Genomic DNA, 21,914 nt, shown 5'->3' on the forward strand with positions numbered 1-21,914 from the left:
AGCAGAAATGAAAGAAAATGCAGACGAGATCAAGACAAAAAATAAACATTTTTAATACCAGGAAATGTGCCCCTTTGGAGTGCTACATGTGTGTCAAGGAAGAACAACAGTTCAAAGTATCAAATTCAGTTTCCACTGTTTGGAAGATTATATATTTTAGAGCATTTTAAAGAAGTAGATGCTATTACCTCTGGTCTGCACATTTCAATCGTAAGCAAAAGAGGACACAATTTCCAAAGGAAGCAAAATAATTTTAGAGTCATAGCGTACTGGCCTTCAGATCAGATTATATATTCTTTTCTTAATCATCATTTCCTTAAAGAAACCACTTATATAGAAATGAAAGGTTTCTAGAGTGGACTTGACATCTTTAAAAACAGAAAACTGTGGATGTTCTTTTGAAGCAGGATTCTAAAAGGCATGAATATTTTTATATCTATATATGTATAATTTTTTAACCTCACTACAGCATTCAGATTTATTTAAATTAAAAAAAAAAGTATGTTCTCTCAAGTCACAGCGTTCCAAGTTTTAAAGTGTTCAGGCACTGAGATATGCAGACAGGCAATTAGTAGAATTTGCAAAAGCATCTCAAAATTATTGGTTTAAATTTGTTTTGTCTTTTGCTTCCCCTTCTACATGGAGTGGCTATTCCAGGTTCTTGCTAGTCCAGTGGCTGGGAATCTTCTCTCATTGCCAGCTTAGTTAATGGTTGCTTCATGCCTATTTTTTTCTTGGGCTAATGTGCTTCTGTTCTTTTTTCTTGCCTGCTGTTTTCTACCCCCTGAGCTGTCCTGGCCTTTACAGAGCTCTATGTGCCCATAACCCCTCTATTCTCCTTTGCCAAGTTCCCATTCCCCAGAGGTTCCCATGCCCACATCCACACCATGTCCAGCCAAATTCATTCCTCCTGCACAACCAGAGCCTAAACAACATTATGAGGAGAATTCAAGAACCCCAGATTGGTACTTAATCAAAAGCTGCTACAAATTATGGGAAACCCCACAGAAAATGGGCTTCACATCTGCAAACACCCCACCATGAAGCAGCCCGGGTTACCTGAAGGGGTAGGCAAAGGCTATGTCAATGCTGAGGTCACTCTCTGACTTGTTTGCACAGTCCACACTGAGGCGCAGTCCTCCAGAGTACCCACCGCATGTTGCAAATGCAAAGATTGCAAAAAGCTGTCAAAAACAAACAACATTTTTTATTTTATTTCGTTTCAGCGACCACCACAAACAGATCCATGCAGCAGCTTTCCCTCAGCACCAGCCCCCTTGGGTCAGGTTATCCATCACTCCTTATGTTTTTCCTGTGCCCTTCCCAAAAGCCGACGCAAAGAACTACAAAACTTGAAGCTCCATTGCCACACATAGACAGAAACGTCACCATTTGTTTGTGTCAGCCATCTCAGCCCTCCCCTCCTGTCTCGAACCCCATTTGGGATTCACAACCCAGGCAGATATTTAAATCATCCCACTGACAGGCAAGCTTCAACAAGAGAAGGATGAATATTGACTGAGCATAATGAGTCAGTCTTAACCCAAATAAAACACTGGCAGAAGTGTTTATAAGGAGCAACAAAAGAAACAATAGTAGACCAAGACAGTTCATGTGGCCACCATCCCATTACATGGTAAAACACAGTTGACGTATGGCTTGGAGAAGAACTCCACAATGATATTTTGATTATCTTTTCTAAATTACTACCATAACCCAAGATGGACATAGAGGTGCAGTAAACTGAAACTCAGCAAAGCAGAAAAAAATTCAAGACTACTTAAAATAAACTCAGGCAAAGTAGACAAGGAACAAAGAGCTTGGCTGATTCTGATGCAAATCCATATCACATCTTAATCTTCCAGGAGAAGGAGATGAAGGAGGAGTGTGGAGGGCAGAGACACACCAGCATTTTTATTTCCATTAGGGGTTCAAACAGAGGAATAGGAAACAGGAATGGATGTATCAAAACATAATTGATGTAGGTTTCCTCAGAAGACCCTGAGCAGAAGGGGAAACAGCTTATTTATGCAGTTGTAATCTAAATTAAAGGACAGGCTACATTTTGCTGATTGGATCACTATAGATCTGAAGTAGCTCCATCAACTTTAATAGAATTACTCTGAGATCTACAGTGGGGCAGATATGGAAAATGACAAGTAAACACCTAATTTCAGTTGCAATTAAATAAGCTAAAGGTCAGCAACCCAGAGGAAACAAACAGTATGTGCATCTGGAAAATAAAACATGTTCTTGGACACTGAAAAATGATTCAGTAAATGTAATATCAAAATACAATAAGTAGAGAAAGACCTATCCTTGTTGCGCAAGGCTCTGCAAAACACGTCATTATCCTGAGTTCTCCCAGTTCACAGCATGAGCAAAGGCAGGAGTTTCAGCAGCCTCCTTGGACTTCACCTTTACAGGTCCATCTTCCCTCCGGATGCTGTCAGGTTACAAGGTGACTCCTGACCCTCCCCAGCTGTAGGGTGATGTGCTGAGCATGACCAAGCACAGACAATAACAGGAGAACAGTGTAAATTTCCACCCTGCTACTCACTTCCAGCATGACCAGGACATATCACTGATGAGAGATTTACAAAGGTATTTAGGTGCTCAATGACAAGGAAAGTTTGAAAAAAAAAGAACACTTTTACTGAGTCAGTTCTTCATACTGAGCTCAGGGAGGGGGGAAAAAAAGAAAGCTGAACTTTACTGTGAATTGACTTGTTAAATATGTGCTGGAAAATACACGTTTCTCTTAAAACTTGAACTGTAAATGCAGCAAGTTTCTGCATCAAAAATCAGTATTAATCATCTCAGTTTAATTTGTGATGCCATGTCAGAAAACAATATATTAAGAAAACCAAGAGAGAGCTGACCTGCTTTCTGGCCTAATTAACAGAGTTGCAAATGCAAGTGTTTTGGAGATACATAGGGAGGCACAAAAATTAATGCAGTGAAGAGAGAACTGAAGGGCTGTGGTGTGAGACAGGCCTGCCATAAAGGAAAACCCATCACCTCTCAGCCACAACTCTCAGCATGGGGACAAGTAGAGGAAAAAGATGCAATTAAATGCATCTCCTTCCTTTAATCAAGTATTAGAAACCAGTATAAATGTGCGCCACCCCAGAGCCATGCTCCAAACCACAGCTCAGGCTATTCCTTCTTAGGCAGAATCTCCTCTGGAGTTCCAAATCTTCCCTCTCCCTATTAAGAGTATCTTTGACAGCAGACTAGGGCACCTGAAGTCTCAGTCCCTCAGACAGTTCAGATCTAGCCCTTACCCTTCAGCTCTTAACCAGGGGCTTTTCAGGTGCTTTCACTCGTTCAGCAAACCCTTCAGCCTCTTTCCTCTCCAGCCACAACCCACCAGGGCTGCCCAGCAGTTCCCACCCTGTCTCAGCACACATTCTTCTACCAGCACCCAGAAGGCAGGTAGGAACAAGAAAATGGCTCAGCTGGAGACTTTTATACCAAACTTAACAAGGTCCCAGCCAACCTGAGCTCGGCTCTCTGCTGTGGCTGGATCAGGTGCTGCTAAAGGCTGGGACCGCCCAACTGCCAGTGACACTCAGCTGGTCCCCACAGCTGTGTGCTGAGGCCATACAGCACCTTTTAGAAGCATATTTACATTTTACATTGTAGGAGAGCAGGGTGGGGGTTGTAAATCAATGGTATTTTCCCAGGGTATCTTGGCCAAGCAGGAGACAATTTTCCTCTCACCGAAGCAACCTTCTCCTCCAACCTCTGCATTTTCCCTTTTTTCCACCCCCCCCAAGTTTTATGTTTTCAGTGGAGCACCTGATGCATTAAGCTAAGATTTAATCATCAGGTTTTGTGCACGCTGTAATTCTGTGGTGGTTGCAGGAATGCTGTAAACACCACCGTATTTTATTATAGCAGGATTTGTGTAAATGGCAGTTGTAAACCCCATAATGGGAGCTTTATGGGCCAGATTCAATAAAACTTCCATCTGCGAGATAATTTTATTGAATCTGGCCTCCCTGAAATTGAAAAGTTTATGGAGAAAAGGAAAGCATTTCCCTATGTTCCTATTTACTTTTTGCCTATAAATCCACACACAGTGCTAGCCCCATCTGCAGTGTGCATGCATACCGCCCTTCCCCTTCAGCTTAGATAAATGTCCCCAGCATCCAGTCACCTCTGGTTATCACACGGCTGCTGCATCTCAAGGTTCAGCCCCAGTGGTCAGTGCTGCGGTTTGCTTCCCCAGAAGAATGGCAGCTGGGGAAAACATGGTGCCCTTGAGGCAACAAATCATTGCTGCTGCGGCTGTACCAGCATGGGAGTATTGAAAAGCCCAGCCATCCCCTGCTCATCCTGTCTCTCCTGCAACAGGGGTACAATGAGGAGGCTCCTACCTGGACCCTTGAGGGACATGGAGGATGCCTGTCCGCAGCCTGGATCAGTGGTCCATGGTCGATGTGGGATAATGCCCCAGGAAAGCATCGCACTTGCTTGATGTGAACTATGGAAGCAGTCACCAACCCACCCAATGAGGCCATAGACCAAAGGGAGGGGGAAGAAGGGACATTATTTGAGCTCCCCAGCACAGACCAGAGCAATGCACGTTTCCTGTGTCCAGTCCAGCCTGGCTGGAAGATCATCCTACTTCCACATGCTTTCAGTCACATTTCTGACTAAGCAGCACATCTCTGAGGCTTGCACTGCCTTTCTGTATGATGATTAACATCCCATCCCCTGCTCCCGTTATGGTGATATTCCCTTTATGACCTTGCAGCCTTGGCCTGTGCTATTGGTATATTTTTGTAAGGAAGTCAGGTAAATCCCATAGTCTAACTTAACAAACAGAAATTATATTTATTATGGTACTGTGCAATAAAAAACAGCCTTCACTGTCAAATCAGGTTAGCATGTTTTATAGATCAGTTGGCTCCTTAGCACTCTCAGAAAAAATAGCAATATAATCTCCAGCAGAGCACGTGCTGCTCACACCAGCTCAGGGCAGGCAAAGGTTCATCAGCTGATTTACAGGACCAGCAGGAAACCCTCCTTCTGATGTTAGACTTCACCACAACGGCAATGGATCCTCTAATTCAGTATCCTGGAGCTGTTATTTATCCAGACTGAAGGCTGGTCCCCTGGTTTCCCAGCCCAGATGTCCTCAGTGGCCAGGGGCTCAGGGTGTGTGATGCCCTGGGGCAGCTGAAGTCCCAGCTGTACATTAGACAGTTGGCAGCACCTCAGCATGTGACCCCGGACATCACTCATCCCACTATGGAAAGGAAAAACAGGATGATTTCCCATCGCTTCTCCGCATTTGGCTTTCCAACAATTCCCCTCAATGCCTGCTGAGCGACAGGCTCACTGTGCGCACCAGAAGAAGGCAGAATGGTTCCTGACAAGACAAGTTAAAAGGCTTATGTAGAGCATGTTACAGCTAAAACATCCTGTTAGGAAGATAACACTGTCATTTAAAATTGATGAAACTTTTATATAAGCCACTTGTTTTTCCCAGGAGCACGTCTGCCCTATGCAGCAGCCTTTGGCAGCTCGCTGGCAAATGAGATGGAGCTGGCCTGGGAATGCACCCCAAATCCAGGCTGGTGCAAAGGGGAGATCCCCACTCTGCCTGAGGGCTCCTCAGGGACTTCTCCAGGATGTCAAAATCTCAAAAAGAACCTGTGCTGGTCTCGCCTGGAGCTGTGGTGGCCAAAAGCAGGCTGCAAGCGACACACAACTCACTACGTGGATTGGTCTTCAACACTTGGGGTTGAAGGAGGAAAATGGGGATGAACCTGCTGGACGCTTTCCCAGAGAGGTCCCCCCTGCCCCCCACTACTGCCCTAACACTGGAAAGCCGGGGGAATTCCCGACACTTTTAAAGAGCAACCTGAAATATTTGAAACGCCTAGTCTTTTATTAGTCATTTTACACATTCAAAGTGTTTTACAAAGACATATTTTTCTGGCATCATTTCTGGATGTAAGACTTCCCTTTCTCTGGATTGCCATAATAAAGAGACTGCAAAACGTTTGCCAAATGTTATATTGGTTTACACTTTCTGCTGCTCACAGCGGCCAATGGTGCTCCAAGGGCTCTGGAAACATCGCCCTTGCAGCCAGCATCACTCACCCAGCAGAGCGTCTCGTTAAACTGAGATTATTTATTTATAGAGCAAACCAGTAATTGAACATTATTATTAAGACTGTAAAGGGAAGACGTGAAGGCACTAAATGACTTTATGGGAAAACATTTACTGTAGAGCTGATGGTCCAAAATATATCACCAGTGAAGGATGTGGAAGCAGTCTCTCCTCCAGGTCTCTGCCTGTTTCTTTTTTAAAATCTGGCATTTTTCCTGTGTGGATCTGAGCTGCAGACTTCCTGGAATCACTTCTCCTACATAGAAGCCTTTGTGCACTGTAGATTATCAGATTATTGACTTTGGGATTCCTAATTATATCAGCTTGACTGGTTGATGAATTGGAGGTGGATAGCACCGCAGCCGACGCAGTGCTAGGGGGGTAGGTGATGACTAGCAGGAGTCATTTTCCTCCAAGAGCTGTACAAGGAGAAAGCAGAAATATATTCTGCTCCTGCTGAGAAAAAACCCCTGAAGTAATTGTTCACTAATTGCTGGGATTTAGTGTGCCCCCTGACAAAAAAACCAGCAGCATTGCAAAAAAGACACCACACCTACCCAGAGCTGGTCTGCATGGAGGGAAAGCCCAGGGATAAGGGAACATCTTGGGGCTTGAAGAACCACATATGGCCCATCTGGGGAATGTTGTATGTCTGCCCAAACAACAACCCCAGTAGTGCCTCAGTTTTAGCACACCACTGAAGGACCAACCACTCCAGCCTGTTCCATGTTAGAAGGCACTTGCAGAACACAGGTGCCTCCAGGATGAGGTGGCAGCTGGAAAAGGGCTCTTGGTGTCACCATGCTGGAGATGGGAACATAGAACCTACCGAAATCTCATACAAAGCATCTCATAGCTTTCACTTGGCTGCCCGATTCAATATTTCCAGTGTCGTCTTAACAGGGAATGGAAATGCAGCTACAGATGTGTTGGAGGAAAATCTTTGCATCAACAACTTTGTACAGCTTTACGCAGAGCTAAGCGAACAAGGCCCTTTCCTGTGGACGTTGTGTGGTAAGGATGGCTACTTCTGGAAAATACCATGTCCTCCAGCCCCCGAGGTCAGCAGGACCCATGCAGCACCGTGTCCCCAGCCAGTGCCACCCACCTGGAGGAGAACACCCCACTGCAAGACCTCCCTGCTCAGCTGGGGGCTTTGCTAGGGCATTTTCAGCAAAAAGACTGTTTGGCATTTTAGGGAATCCAGCAGAGAGCAGCCCTTAATGCCAGTGGCTGTGCAGAAAGACCTGACCCCATGGTGGGCAGGAATGCTGTAGAATCCTCTGTTTAAAGCACAGCATTTCATTTAATGCCTCAGATTTTTAAAATGAAAAAAAAAAAACAACTTAATTTGATCCATAATGGAAAGATTTATGGAAATGAAATTGGGATATTTTTAGTGAGTAAAGATCATGTTATAATAATTCAGTTCTACAATACTTTAATCCCAAAGAGACAATTTTCTCTCTTTTTCTTTGAAGAAAACCTTTATCTTTTTTACTCATCTTTCATTGATTATTCTAAAAATCCCATTTAGCTCCACCACATAATGGTATGGGAGTCTTTTCTCATTATATTTTAATAGAATAAAACCCAACTGTATATGAGAGGATTAGACAGCCATTCGTTAAGGTAAAGAACATTGTTCCTCCAGATGGCCAGACAGAATCTGTGTAATGCCTTTCCTATTTATTAAGTTCAAAATGTAATGCAAGCTGATGAGATGTGTTTCATCCGGTATTTAACGGGTCAGCCATAAAACTGAAAGCTAATGCTAAGGTTGGCAGCATGCATGGAAGAGTTAACAGGCAGAAAATAAAGACATATTAAGAGCATCTCTCCTTGAATGCAGTGAAATGAAAAGTTGTCAGAGGACAAAGCTACTTACACAAGCAGGGTGGAGATGCTGAGCTCTTCCAGCCCCTCTAACCATTTGTCAAGTGTTTGAGATAATTGAAGACATTTACAAAGACCTGAGGTTTGGTGCTGTGGTTTGTTTGTTTGGGGTTCTTTTTGGTTTGGTTTGGTTGTTTGTTTTGTTTGTTTGGTGCTTTGTTTGCTTGTTTGCTTTAAATTTATTGTATTAATTGCTTTCTGCATGTGGGCATTGAGAGGTTGGAAATGAGTCTTCTATGAAACAAAATACACCAATACTTGCTGCAGACTGATTTAGGAGTACCTGGGGCAATGACTGGGGCAAGGACCTGGGTGTTCATTCCTTCATTTGAGATCTATTACAGAGTGGTACTTTTGCTGCATTTACAGCCTTTCAGCTCATTGCCCCCCCAGCTGCAGAGCAGTCTGGAAGCTACAGCTCTTCCTCTACAGTCCCCACAACTCCATACTTGTACCTTTTACTTTTAAGGAGGTGGGAGCACAAGTTGGACGGATTTGTTCAGATTTGTACCTGAATAACTCATGTTGTGACATATGTCATTTCAGCAGAGACATGCATTCCTTTTCGGGCCTGAAAACTTCCAGTCCCAAACTGCTAGCAAAAAAACCCAACTGTGATGGTCTCCACCAGGATCCACATTGTGACAGTGCCCAGAGCACTGCAAGTGCCAGCCCACGAGAGTGGCCACCCCTGGGCTGGGTCTCCTTCCTTTTGCCCATGCCAGCTGTGTCCCCCCATGCCCACATCATCTCATGAGCTGCTTTGGTATCAATCACCTCTGATCACCACAGACGAAATGCAAGGAAAGCCATAGTCAGGTAAAGGAGAGGTTTTCTAACACGTGATGTTAATTCCCATTTTATTAACAGGTAAGGTTCAGCAACCCAGCAAAGACTCCAGTTAATGCATAAATGTAATTCTGTGCCTGCTCCCTCTTGAACACGCAGGCTTTGTGCAGGCTTTACCAGCTGATTGTATGGGATTTATTGTGTAACAAGTATAAACATTTAATTAGAAAATAAAAAAGGTTGGACGGTTGCTCATTTCCTTGCTCTCTTGGTGGGTTTAAAGGCATCTGGGTTTAAAAAGACCCACGATCTAACATAAACACATACAGACCATGATCCAAGTTATAACTAATTAGGATTTACTCCCTCTAATAAACAGGGGATTTACATGATGGCTGAGTGACATCTGCACACGGGAAGGACTCTAAGGGAAAGTGCCTCCAAACTTAATGCCGCTAAACCCCTGATAGTTGATACAGCCTCAGGAGCTCAACAACAACCAAGACCACACCGTAGCTCCTCAACTGCAGCCCTGGCTGGCAGGGGACAGCAAATCCAGCTTGCAAGAGCAGTATTGTACTTGATGAACGCACCGCCTGCCCCAGGCTGGGGCTGGGACCAGACACCTCTCCCAGCTGGGGAGCCCAGCCCCATCTCCAGCTCTCCCAGCATCACCACCAGGCAGCACCATCTAATGGCTGCTGTAATTGCTTCCTTATCTAATTTGTGTCTTTCTCCTTTCCATTAGCTTTGGCTCTTTCCCAGCACTACCTGGTAGACATGGGCTTCAGTGGCACTTTTTTAGGACAAGAGGAAATGGCTTCAAATTGTGCCAGGGGAGGTTAAGTTTGGGTTTTAAGAAAAATTTCTTCACAGAAAGAGTTGTGAAGCATTGGAACAGGCTGCCCAGGGAAGTGGTTGAGTCACCATCCCTGGAGGTGTTTAAAAGACATGTAGATGAGGTTCTTAGAGACATGGTTTAGTGCTAGAGTTAGGTTATGGTTGGATTTGATCTTGAGGGTCTCTTCCAACCAAAATGATTCTGCAATTCTATTATTTTCCTGCCCTGATGACAGACATACTCAGCGGAAACAAGAAGTAGGAACACCCCTTTAATCAGTAAATGCTCCAACAGCTCGGTCCCGCTGCCTGGCACTGCATGGGGGCTGCAACAAAACCCTCCCCGAGTCACCACTGACTGAAAATGGTTGTTACAGGAAAGGCTCCTGTCCTTTCCTCTGTATTATTTATGACCTAATGATTATCCATTGACTGGCAGGGATTATATGTTTGCTAAGATTTTTCTGGGTGACTGAAAGGGCATTAACCTCATTACTATCACGTCTGTGCTCATCAGAGGCCATTAGTAGCTTCCTCTCTGCTGTGTAGCTCCTTCGTGTCATCTGCTGCCCCTCCACCCGCCCACCCACAGGCATGCATGCCTGCGTTCCGCCCAGTCTTTCTCCAACAGATTTAAGGAAATGGGTGAAAATTATTTAGCTTGGGAAGGAATGCAGAAAACCTCTGGGATTAATAATCTGGTCTGGTGCAACAGTTTATTCCCATGAGGATGTGAGAGTGCTTTCAAATCACTATGTAATGGGGCCCCCGGTCCCTCCTTGCACACCCAGCAGCACTCTTTCAGATGATGTCTGGCCTTTTTCTTTTTTTCAGCCCACAATGTCTGTATGAGCAGGATCACTGAGAGCCAAGACTTTGCTTTTGGAAAAGAGAGGCTGGTTTTCTAGTCAGTATGTCTGCAAAGCCCTGCAGGGACCACCCAGCCCTTGCCAAAGAAGCCCATTAGGGGTGTCCTTCATTAACCTGACCACTGCACATGTTCCCTTCTTGCTCTTGGCTCTAAATGAACGTTTGCTTTGCTGAGCTCTGGAATTCACAGGGAACATTTTGAGCAAAAAACACTTTTAAAATTCAAACCTCCCTTTCCTGTTCCACCACTTCTCTTATACTCTGTCCCCTGAGACTGCATTGCTCTCCTTCCCCACACTTAAACATAAACAGCAACACCTGAACATGAACATTTTTAGGAAATGTTAATAACAGCGTCCTTAAATTAAAATAGAAAAATATTTCTTATCTCACTAGCTCTTGACACACTTCATCTGGACAGCTTACGTTGTCCTGTTTCCTCTACATCCTCCTCCTTACTGTGCGCCTCCACACCTCTTGCTTATCTCTTTTTCTTTTTACGCCCTTTCATTCACATTCCCTGAAATCTGCAGCTATACCTGCTTCTAAACACAAAAGAAGATAACAAAAAAAAACTTGGCAAAAACCTTGTCTGAATGTTCCCCATTTCCTTCGTGGTTCAAAAATACTTAATTCTAAAATAACCAGGCATCTTTTTCTTTCTCACAACTGCTAGTAGCTGCTGTATGTCTTCTGTGCTACTTCCCAATGTATTTCAAATCCTACCAGACCCTGGAAAAAAGCAGGCACTTGTACAAAGCCAATAATGCATCAATATGGTTTTGGCTGTTGCAATCTTTATACCTGCACAGCTGGAGATGGTTATCTAGTTTTTATTTAACTGTAGATTCAGGCCTGTGGAATAAAACCAGGGCCGATAAAATAAGGAAGCAAAGAAAACACAAGCAGAATGAAAAAAAACAATTGAACATGCTATAAATTCAGAATCAGGTGAGAGCTAATTATGGCCATGCTCACTAAAAGATAAGGACACAGCGAGGGAGATAGACTTATTAATTATTTGTGCTATGGTAGCACTTAGAAGCTTCAATCCTTTATCTGGGACTAGCTGTGCTATACACGGCAAACACTCAAATAGATCTTTGGGTAATTGCACATAGTTTTAAGGAAAATGTGCAAATGCTCTGTTCTTTCACCTTCAGCAGTTTCTGGTTGGTTAACACTGTTAAAGGAGTCCGAGTTCACCATCAGTCTCACTCTGAACAGCTCGTGGGATGGTCTCATGGGTGAAAAAACAAATAATTCAGCATGAGGGCACCCTCCAGCCATAGCTGGATTGGGCAAACCACTGCCAACCCCTCAAAATGGTCATGAGATACATCTATGGCCATCCCCATCTTCCGGCATGGGGTTCCGAGTGCTCACTGCTGCCAACAGGGACATTTCATCCTCATTGACTCTGTGCAAGTTTGATTGCTTTTCTAATTAAGACACATTTTATGGTAATCTACCAAGCTCCTTAAACTAAATCACTCACTTAATCTGTTGTTAGTGCCCATATGTTTACAGCTTTCCAGCCTGCTGCAGCATATTTGCTTTGCCACGGCACTGGGGAAGTTTGGTGACAGATGAGACGCTGCGCAGCCATTCAGGTGGCGCAGAGCCCTTCCACCCAGACAGCCTGCACACAGCACAGATGGACAGACAGACAGACAGCCCCAGCACCCAGCAGTTTGGAGAGGAGAGGAAAGGAAAGGGGCAGCACTGCAGATATGGTCCCCCATGCTGATCATCTGTCTCTACAGAAGGGCTCAGCACATCTTCCTCATTTTCCTTTCTTTCCACTTTTTTTTTTTTTTTTTCTCTAAAATAAGAGGTTGTATGTGACAGGAGAGGAAGGCTGAAGAGTTTCACAGTATTGTCACATCTCTGTTCCCAGAGCTTGCTTACCAAGGAGTTTTATTGCAGGTTCAAGGGCTCTGAGCATCCCCTCAGGTGGAGGGCAACAATCACATCTGCAAACTAAGGCCAGGCAGAGTCAGCCCCCCTATCTGCACTGGACACTGAATCAAATAAAAACTGTGCAAGTATTCCACAGTTCTGCTCCCGTAGACTCTGCGAGCCCAGGCAGGAGTGTGTGTCCCCAGTCCCACCCTCACCTGCATCCTAAACACACTGATGGGCCCCTTCCAACTTCTTCAGGGCTGGTGCTATGTCACTGCATGACCTGGCGTGGAAATAAATCTCTCCTTCGGGCCTGCCTGGGCTTTCTAGCAACCCTGTATCCTGCACACGGACACACATGTGCTGTGCTGGCAGACAGCAGCTTCATCTCTTCATCTTACACAGGCTACCCACACCAGCTCTGGATGAAGGAGCAGGGATGCGCTGAACAGGGAACGTGGCTCTTGCTTGTCCCCAATCCATGGCTCTCCTCACACCCTCCCACATGCCCTCATCCCAAGGCAGCACCCACACAGGAATCTGAGGACCCCAGGTCTGCTCAGATCAGCTGGGCTGAGCCCCCAGTATTGTACTGACAAGGGTGTACCATGCTACTATTTGCAACAACTTGTTTTCTGCTTGCTGGGGGAAAGAGAGCCCAAAGGCAAAATCAGGAAAGACCAACCTCTAGGTCAAGTTGCCATCTGCCACCCTATGTACAGGGAAACATTCCTGGAAAAAAAATGGTCATATAATTGTACAGGAACTCCTAATTAAGAGTGACATGAAGAATAAACCACCACCTGCCATCACCAGCAGTGACAGGCAGCTGCTATCCAATATCAACACAAATACCTTTCCCCTTGCAGAGCGCCTATTGATCTGAACGGGATTAACAGAGGTGAGGAAAGTACTCATTAAGTCTTCCAAGGATTTGGCTTAAAAAAGAGTATATGGCGTTCAGAAGGAGCCAGATATTTGATAAATGAATTTTCTATGAATTTAAGGAATTTCTCTAGGAACTGTTTGAGATGCTAGTGGAGCAGCCAGGACAACAGGTCTCAAAGGAAAAGAAGCTCCCCAGGATCCAGGCATCCCTAAAATAACACTTCAAAGTCCTTTCAAACTCTGAATGCACCTGATAGAAAGGGGCAGCGACTCCTCTATCCCACTGGCACAAATCTCATATTTTCAGCCCTGGCAGCTTGCAAAGCACCATGCTGTGGACCTGGCCCCACGGCCTCACCAAGCCCTGGTTTGCACATTGGCCTGAGGTCTTCTTGCACAAGAGGATGTCACACTCCTGGGAAGGTGGCAGAGGCTGCTCCAAGGTCCAAGAGATGAGTGGTGGTTGGGGGTACTGGACTGGGGAGAAGGTCCACTCCTCCAGACCTGCTACCACCAAGTAGCTGGAGATGAAGGGGCACAAGGATGGGCAAAAGGCAACAGAAAAACATGAACACTGAAGACTTTGTGTGTACAACGTGAGGAGCAAGGCAAGCTCTCCTGTCCTCCCAAGTTTGCCTCAGTTCTATTCTGTAGAGATGACATGCACAGATGAAGGGATCACTTCTGCTCAGCCACAAGCTCCTCTGCCAAGGGAAAGTCTTGCAGCGATGGACTTAACCACATTATTCGCTTTGTGCCTTATGCTCCTTTGGCTGCAGGTGACCAGCCTTTGGGGGCAGGGGTGACATCCCCCCCACCTGCACTCAAACCAGACATTCCTGGCCACTGTTCCCACTTCAAAGCTATTCAGATGAGCTCAACTGGCATCTTAATGAACCACAGCCCAGCTTTCAGGGCAGTCTGGCACCCCTGCTACTATGAGTTACACAGCACAGAAACCCCAGGCCTTCAGTTTTTCAAGGTAGGATGCAGGAACTGTGCTCCTCTGTTCACGCTGCCCAGCCCCTTCCCCTCCAGGGCCACCCAAATGTGCTCTGTGACCATCGTCCTTCTGCTCACCTAAAGGATACTGCACTGAGTCTTACCAAGTCTCAGCAAAGTACGAAATACTTAACGCTGTCCTCAAGCAAGCAGGACTATGCTTAGAAAGTGTGTGAGGTGTGCACTGCTCAGATACCCATGCCCTCTACACCTGAGGAATTAAACAATTGTGAAAAAGACAATTATTCTTATGCACCACGTTTTCCAACACTATGCCAAGCACATATATTCAAGTTACGCAGCTGTTATAAATATATCTGGTCCTTATGAAATAGCAATCATACAAAAGCCAAAAAGCTGGGTGCAGATTAACTACATTTAACTACATTTTAAGGGAGGAAGGAAGCGGAACCTAGCGTGTGGACTCGCCTGTCCAACGCCTGGCTGCCCATGGCATGCTGCATCCCAGCAGCAGCTCCTGCCCCGGCACAGAGCCCAGCAGAGCTCCAGAGCCTGCTGCGGAGGGGCACACCTCAAAATATTCCCATCAGCTGCCCTTCGGGGAAGTGCAACTACTTCATTTTGGAAAAACAGGAACAATTAAACTGGTCCAAATGACTAAGCAGTTATTGCCAACCTGAAATTCCTCTCTGGAAGAGTTTAGCTTGGATTGCCAGATGCAACAAACATCCTTACCTTCTCCTGTGGGTTTAATAAACCCAGTTACAGTCTTCTAACATCTTATTAAAGTACACTTCATATATCTATTAGCATACTCTGGTATCATGAGAGTAGGCAGATTATTCTGGGTCTAACACGTTGATTTTCTGAGCAGGCATATACTCAAGCATGTTCTCATAGCAGCTCCAGCTTGTGCTACAGCTGGAGTTTTTAAAAGACTTCTGAAACACCAAAGCAGTCAGCTTCCATGGATATGATTCAGGTATGAAAGAATCAAAATGCCAATAAATTAATCAATATAATGCTGCAATTTATTATGTAGTCTGAAAATATTACAGCTGTACATCTTGTTTTCCTCAGCTGTACTATTACCACCACTGTCTTGTACTGCCCGGAAGGCACATCAGGAGCTGTGCTGGGGGAGAGAATAACTGCACCTCGCTGTTATTTACAGGTAACAAAGACGTCTCCAAGTTAGCTGAGAGCGCTGGGCAATGAGGCTGCTGAGCTGCACAAAGCAGAGGCAGGGAGCAGAAAGTCAGAGCAACAGTCTATTGACCTCTATAAATGATGTTACACTCTGAAAAGCAAGCTACTTTCTTAATTACTTCAAAGATTTTCATTATTTCATTAATACATTTTGATGAGGAGCATGTTGCTGCCAACCTGCTACACTTTAGGTTGATCTTTCTAAGGTAATATGCAGTCAGATATTTATAGTACAGCTTGATCAATCTTAAATAGCTTTTACTGATTTTTTAATATCACATATTCTGCATTATTTTTGAGACATTTTTGATTTAAAATGCCAGAAGGAACATGATAAATCAGAGTTCTTTTTCCCTTTAATCCTCACTCTCCACATTTCTGCTGTAAAATGAAGTGCAAACCAAGTTTTCAAAGCAGACATCCCCCTCTGCAAAGCAAAATACAAACTGAAAATATTTCAGTGTATATAAAATCCATGGAACAGTTGGGCTCAGCATGAGATTACAAAGAAACCAAACCTAAAAACAAGTCTGTGGGCTTCACAATTCTTGTAAAACCCCACTTCTCCCCCAAACAATACAGTTACACAAATAAATAGAGATGCATATAACTTACCGGAGCAAATATCACCATACACATTTACAAAAGGATTTATAATCCAACTTGTGTCTCCTGAAATAAAGCAAGGTTTGTCTCATACTAAAAATAAAGGCTCCCAAAAGCTTCTTCCAGGAGAGAGAGAGAGGAGAGAGAGGGAGGGAGGAGAGGGAGCAAGCGAGCACCAGCTCCTTGCCTCGCTTTTTATGAAGCAAATAAGGAGAGCAAGAAAATCAATGCTGAGAGAAAGTGAGATGATATACCAATCAGGCAGCAGCCTCAGCCTTATTTGCAGAGGGATGGCAAAATGCTCATATTATTAGACAATGACTACACACAGCCTAATAGAGCAAGCAAATACTTTCCTCTGGGTGAAAGGCTGGTTGCTGTGTTGTGGTACAGGTACCACCACAGCGGGCTGGGTGATGCAGCCCCTTCCTCCCCACCGCTAACACAGCATCACTTTGGTCCTTGTACCTGCTCTGTAGGAACAGCTCACAATTTTGGGCTGAAGTTGCAGCAAGCTTAAGTATCCTCCAAAGCTTTGACACTTACAGACTGTCATTGGAGCAGTGCATCTTCATTGCTAGGTTTAGGGGATTTTTGGGACTGTTTTATTTTGAGATGCCTTTCATTGCATCTCAGTAAGCTGCCCTGGCAGCTACAGCAAGGAGCCCATCCAGAAAGGGCAAAAGACCTCTCAGGTCTCCCATACATCAAAATGCACCGAGCTCCTCCTGTGCTTGCACAGGATCAGACCTCCAAAGCATCTGCCTGGAACTTGAGCTTTTGCCCTGTTTTATGCATCAGATAAAACCTACTGGAAACCCACTGTTCCCTTGCACCAAAAGGGAAAATTTCTGTGCTATTAGTGCACAAGAACAAAACCTTTGCTGTGCCCCTTATGCGTGTTGGCAGGAGGAGGAGAAGGTAGCAGTAGGGAAGCTCATTGCCTGCGACACACAGGCACCTGCTTGCGAAGGGGACACATCAGTGGCAAACACATGCCACATCTTTGGAAAGATGCCACATTTGCTCCCCCCTCCCCCCATCAGATGTACAAAGACACAAACCCCACGTTCAGTCACTGCAAACCTCCTCACGAGAGGCTTTCAGGCTGGTCCCATGTCTCTGTTCTGTATTCAGGACTTCAGCATGTTAAGAGCACAAAATGGACCCGTGGATCACTCTCTGCAAAGCTCTGTGTGTCCCCTGCGAGCCCCTGTATCACCCCAGCGCTGCCTGGTGTAACCAAGACTGTGAATCACGCTCTGTGCTATGTGTTTATCATCCCTGCATTTATCACTGTTTTGCCCTCTTTTCTACACACTGCATCACATATTTTCAAATACATGTGACATAACAGATGAGACACAAGGTGAAGTTTCTTTTTTATTTGGAGACAGAAGTTACATGCTGGTATAACAAAAACACCTGCTGGGTGACAACAGTTCTCTATGCAGCAAAATTAGAGCACAATTGCTTTTCCCCAGCGGCTTGGGATTTACATTGTACAAGAAGAGATGGAGTTTATGGGGAAAATCCTGAAGACAAAACCAAGGAGACTGAATTCATCCAATAATTCAATATATCTGTTCAGGGCTTGCACTTCTAGCACAATCCAGGCACAGAGGAGACTCCAACAGCCCTGTATGAGCTCTGAACTTCCAGGCCCCTTTCCCACAAGCAGAAACCACATCACCACACTGACAGATGTCACCGCTGATGATGTGGTCCCGTGTTTCCAACAGATACAACCTGATGCCAGCTGATGCTGTAATGAGGAGACAGTGTGGTGCTGAGCAAGTTCTCCAGGCTGAAGTACTGCTCTGCTGCTCAGTGCATTTTAACCTACATGAAAGCATCTGCCAACTACTGTGCACACTGCCCGAGTCCAAGCCATAAAGATTAAACAACTCAGCACCTCTGGTCTGCAGCACGAAGCAGCATTTGCCCCCCCTTACCCCATGAGCAGCCTTGTGATGCCTTATCCATGCAGGAACTGCACCCTGCAGCATCACTCACACCACATGGGCTGCAGTGGTATCAGCATTCACCTCGCTGGCGTTGGCCAACACACCTTCCCCCAACAAGGACAGGACTCACACATCTCACTCCTTCCTTACCACCAGTAGAAAGACAGAGCAGACAAGACACAGAGGAGGTTTTGTAGGACAAACACAGACCCAAAGAGGGACATGAACCAAAAGCCAGTGATGAGCAAAGGCGACCGAGAATCACACAAAACCTACCACCCACTGCATCAGCATGAGGGGTGATGCTGGCTCTCCCACACCTTGAGGAGAGCTCTTCTACAGCCTGCAGGGACTGGGGTTGCTCCCACACATTGGCAGAGGATGCTCAGCCTGCCTGAGCTCCCCAGCTGAGACATTTCAGTGCTTGTGGCCTTTTTCATTGCATTCAGCTCTCCAGCTGGCACCAAAACTCACTGTATCTCATGGTGATCAGCCTCTTGCTGTAAGGTGTGACAGTAAGTGAAACGCAAACACCTCTCATTTTCATTTTCCAGTGAGATCATTTTATTTTCCCTTTCCACAGCTACACAACTGCTGTTACTTAAACTCACTGAAGACTTCTGAAAACTTAAAAAGACATTCACAAAAATAGTTTTGCAGAGGTGCCCCAGGAGCTGCTGCATCTCAGCCCTCCAAAATGTGCCTACTTAGGCATCTGCAAGGGGTGCAGGATGCAGTTTTAGCCAGAGCATGATGTGTTGCAGCAGGTGATGACTCGTGTTGTTGCACAGCTCCTTCAAACCATGCTACAACATGGACTTCATAGCACAAGGAGATCAAAGCCTTTCTTTTTCCCCCAAATCAGTGACACACTATGAATTCTGTGAATCAGGTCTAATATTGCTGCAATCAGGCGCATCAGTGATTGTTGACCAGGTAAAACACTTTTTGGGGTGCAGCAGACTGGTGCTTTCCTCAGCTTTATTAGATACCTTTGCAAAAATTCATCTGAAATACGGGACAGGGCACTCAGCAAGCATACAAACAGCTGCCACCAATGCCAGTGCTGACATGCCACATCTCTATCCATGCTGTATCACAGCTTTCTGCTTTTGAATTTTTAAGTTAGTAGTTTCAAAGCAGACTAAAAAGCTTCATGGGATTTAAGCACCAAAACCCTTTAGATACTACTGAAAAGCTATACACGTCCAACAGATTTCCACTAGCTTTGCCACATTGCTCAAGGGCCTGGAGAGATTTAATCCACTGCCTGTTCATGGCCAATGTAGCTAAAAGGGATGCAGTGACACCAGTAACAGTGATGCTGCAGCCCGGGGAGAGACTTCTCCTCCCTGGGTACAACAGTAACCACAGGAGGCCTCTGCACAAGGACAGCAGGAGACAGTGCCACCTCTTCCCACATCTGGGTACCTTTAGGTACCTTCCCACATAGTGGGAGCCCAAAAGCGCTGGTTACAACCAGACCGTCTCACTGCTGCATTGCTTTACTATTAGCATATTTGCTCATATCACCCCGGGAGCCCTGTTTATGCTTGTATGTGTGTCTAGATTTACAGATACCTACAAAATCACACAATGCATGATGGAGATGAAGTTTTATTGGTCCTGCCATGCAGGATCTGAGATGGAGTTTTTTTAGCATCATTATCCCCAGCTCTGCCTGAGGCTGCATCACACCAATGCTCACCCTGCCCAGGCTAATGCAGGAACAGGCAGCATCACCACAGACCCTTTGGACCATGTCTCTACAACTGTGCCCACTTCACATTTAACAATATCAGAGCCTCCATCCCACCTGTGCTGGAGAAAAAATACCTGTCAAGGCAGCAGTGGCTGCAGCCCTGGCCAGGGAGATGGGATCATCCAACCTGGAGCTGCTGCTGCAAATGACCTGCCAGCTCAGGAAATATTAAGACAGGCTGCCTGTTTGCCAACAGAGATTTCCACATTTCCCTCTCAATCTTTATTTAAATCTGGGAAGACAGAAAATTAACGAAGTCTGAGATATATAACCGGAAACCATTTGTTTTTCTTGTGGAAAGGCAACGTTTCCTAATGAACTTCCCCTCCCCCTGTGCTGTTCGGCTCTGGATGCAAATATTGCTGCAAGTTTATCAATCTGTGGCTTGTTTCACGCAGTTTGCAATGCTAATGAGTACACCAATTTTGACATATTATGTAAGCCAGTTTCTGAAACAGAGATTCTTGGCAGGCCAAATGTAAACACAGACACCCTCTTGCATCCAATTTAAATGAGCATGTTGCTGAAAGCACTAAGGGCTTGATTCTGTTGACTTATTCCTGATTTACTCCAGTGTAAAAAAAAAAAAAAAAAATAAAAAAAAATTAAAAAGACAACAAAAAATTCCACCCTTGAATTCAATTACTAGTGCAGCAGCAATCTGCAAAATTGATTCAATTTTGTAACGAGGAAATGTGCTGGAATAAGCTAATGCAGGGTGGTGACTCGGGCACTGTATGAGCATCAGCACACAATTGAGACCACACATGCCATTCCAGATGGAGTTAATGGAGGAGATGACAGTTCACCTCTCCCTCGTCCTCCCAAGCCAAATTTAGGTCCAGGTAGTGGCCCATGGTCAGCAGACAACCCCAACATCAGCACCAGGTCTACTGAGCAACATGCTGCCCCCACTGCAGTGATACTGGGGCTGGTGGGAACCCAGGGTACGAGAGAACATTTGTCTCAGCAGGTGCTGAAGGTCTGTACCACACCAGTGCACAGCCAGGTGCTGAGAGCCACTCGCTACCTTGTCCACCTGGCCCAACACTGGCAATTGGCTCCACCACCGAGACAGCTGGACACCCTGCTTAATGGATCGTATCCAGTTTTTACAGACTATGATCTGAGCACCAGAATGACATGCTGGAAGGCACACGTTTTGGATGGCAGACTGCAATGACCAGCAGTGACACAGGGATGAGCTGAAGGTCACAAACTCAGAGCTAGGGGTAGGAGAAAGGAGTAGGGATGAATTTTTTTAAGGGCCCTTAAAGAAAGGATCTACCAGTCAGATGAACAAGATTTATTAGACTGAGGAAGGGCTGGAAGCAAATCTTACATTTGCACTTCTCCCAGTACCATCTGGAGCATTTGCATCTGCCAAAAGCACAACATATTTCTGCCAACAAGTGGAAGCAAACAGGGCAGCAGCACACCTGGAGGTGGCCTTTGCCCTGCTAATGGCTCTGGGCATCTCCAGAGTGTTTTAAAACTAAAACACACATGTGAAATTGAACTGTGGTGTTCCTACCACAGTAGAGGAAAAGAAATAAGAGACATGCTCTGCTGCAAGGTCAGGTGTCCTGCTGCAGACCATATTTATTGCATGTCTCACAGATCCCACTAGGCACCAGAGCTGCAAAACATGACCTTGCACTCAGTCCCCATGTTACCTCATGACATCCAGACCAGGATTTCATTTATCATACCTGGATCTTTTACATTATAAAAGGAGAGCAAGAGGAAGAATACTTTTAGCCTCCAAGCAAATATCCCATCCTGAGCTTTCAATGACAACAGTAAACCCGAGAGCTCTTTCCTTCACACTGTGTAGCACTTTCAAGCCATGATCATAAGCAGCCGAAATGCCACACATTTGCTGGCTCATCAAGTTCTACCCTGTAAGTTCAGAAATACACAGTTGCTAAAGTAATTCAAGTTTTTATGCCATAAGAGAAAATTTAATGCTGTCTAGACATGAAAAAGAAAAGGACAGTGCTTTAAAAGAGGGAAGCTGAGAAGGAAGCATCACTTGGGATGTAAATGACAGGGAGACAAGTTGCCTGTCCAGCCCCACACACACGGC

The 21,914-nt window shown here is 45.2% G+C and overlaps 1 protein-coding gene across 2 annotated transcripts in view; it reads right to left on the bottom strand.

The window, feature by feature from the left end:
* SYNPR (synaptoporin) overlaps nt 1-21,914 on the bottom strand; it is a 103,973-nt gene that overhangs the window by 27,881 nt on the left and 54,178 nt on the right. Inside the window, exons 1-2 of one of the 2 annotated variants that reach the window (XM_005510614.4) lie at nt 16,106-16,571; nt 1,060-1,184 (exon numbers count right to left, since the gene is read on the bottom strand). In XM_005510614.4, the coding sequence (XP_005510671.1) occupies nt 1,060-1,184; nt 16,106-16,129 (149 nt within the window). In that variant the 5' untranslated portion in view covers nt 16,130-16,571. Of the gene's footprint in view, nt 1-1,059; nt 1,185-16,105; nt 16,572-21,914 lie in introns of those variants that run through there. The other variant, XM_065075551.1, reaches the window with a different exon arrangement.

The sequence above is a fragment of the Columba livia genome, chromosome 10 (assembly GCF_036013475.1).
Source record: "Columba livia isolate bColLiv1 breed racing homer chromosome 10, bColLiv1.pat.W.v2, whole genome shotgun sequence".
In the NCBI taxonomy this organism is placed as follows: domain Eukaryota; kingdom Metazoa; phylum Chordata; class Aves; order Columbiformes; family Columbidae; genus Columba; species Columba livia.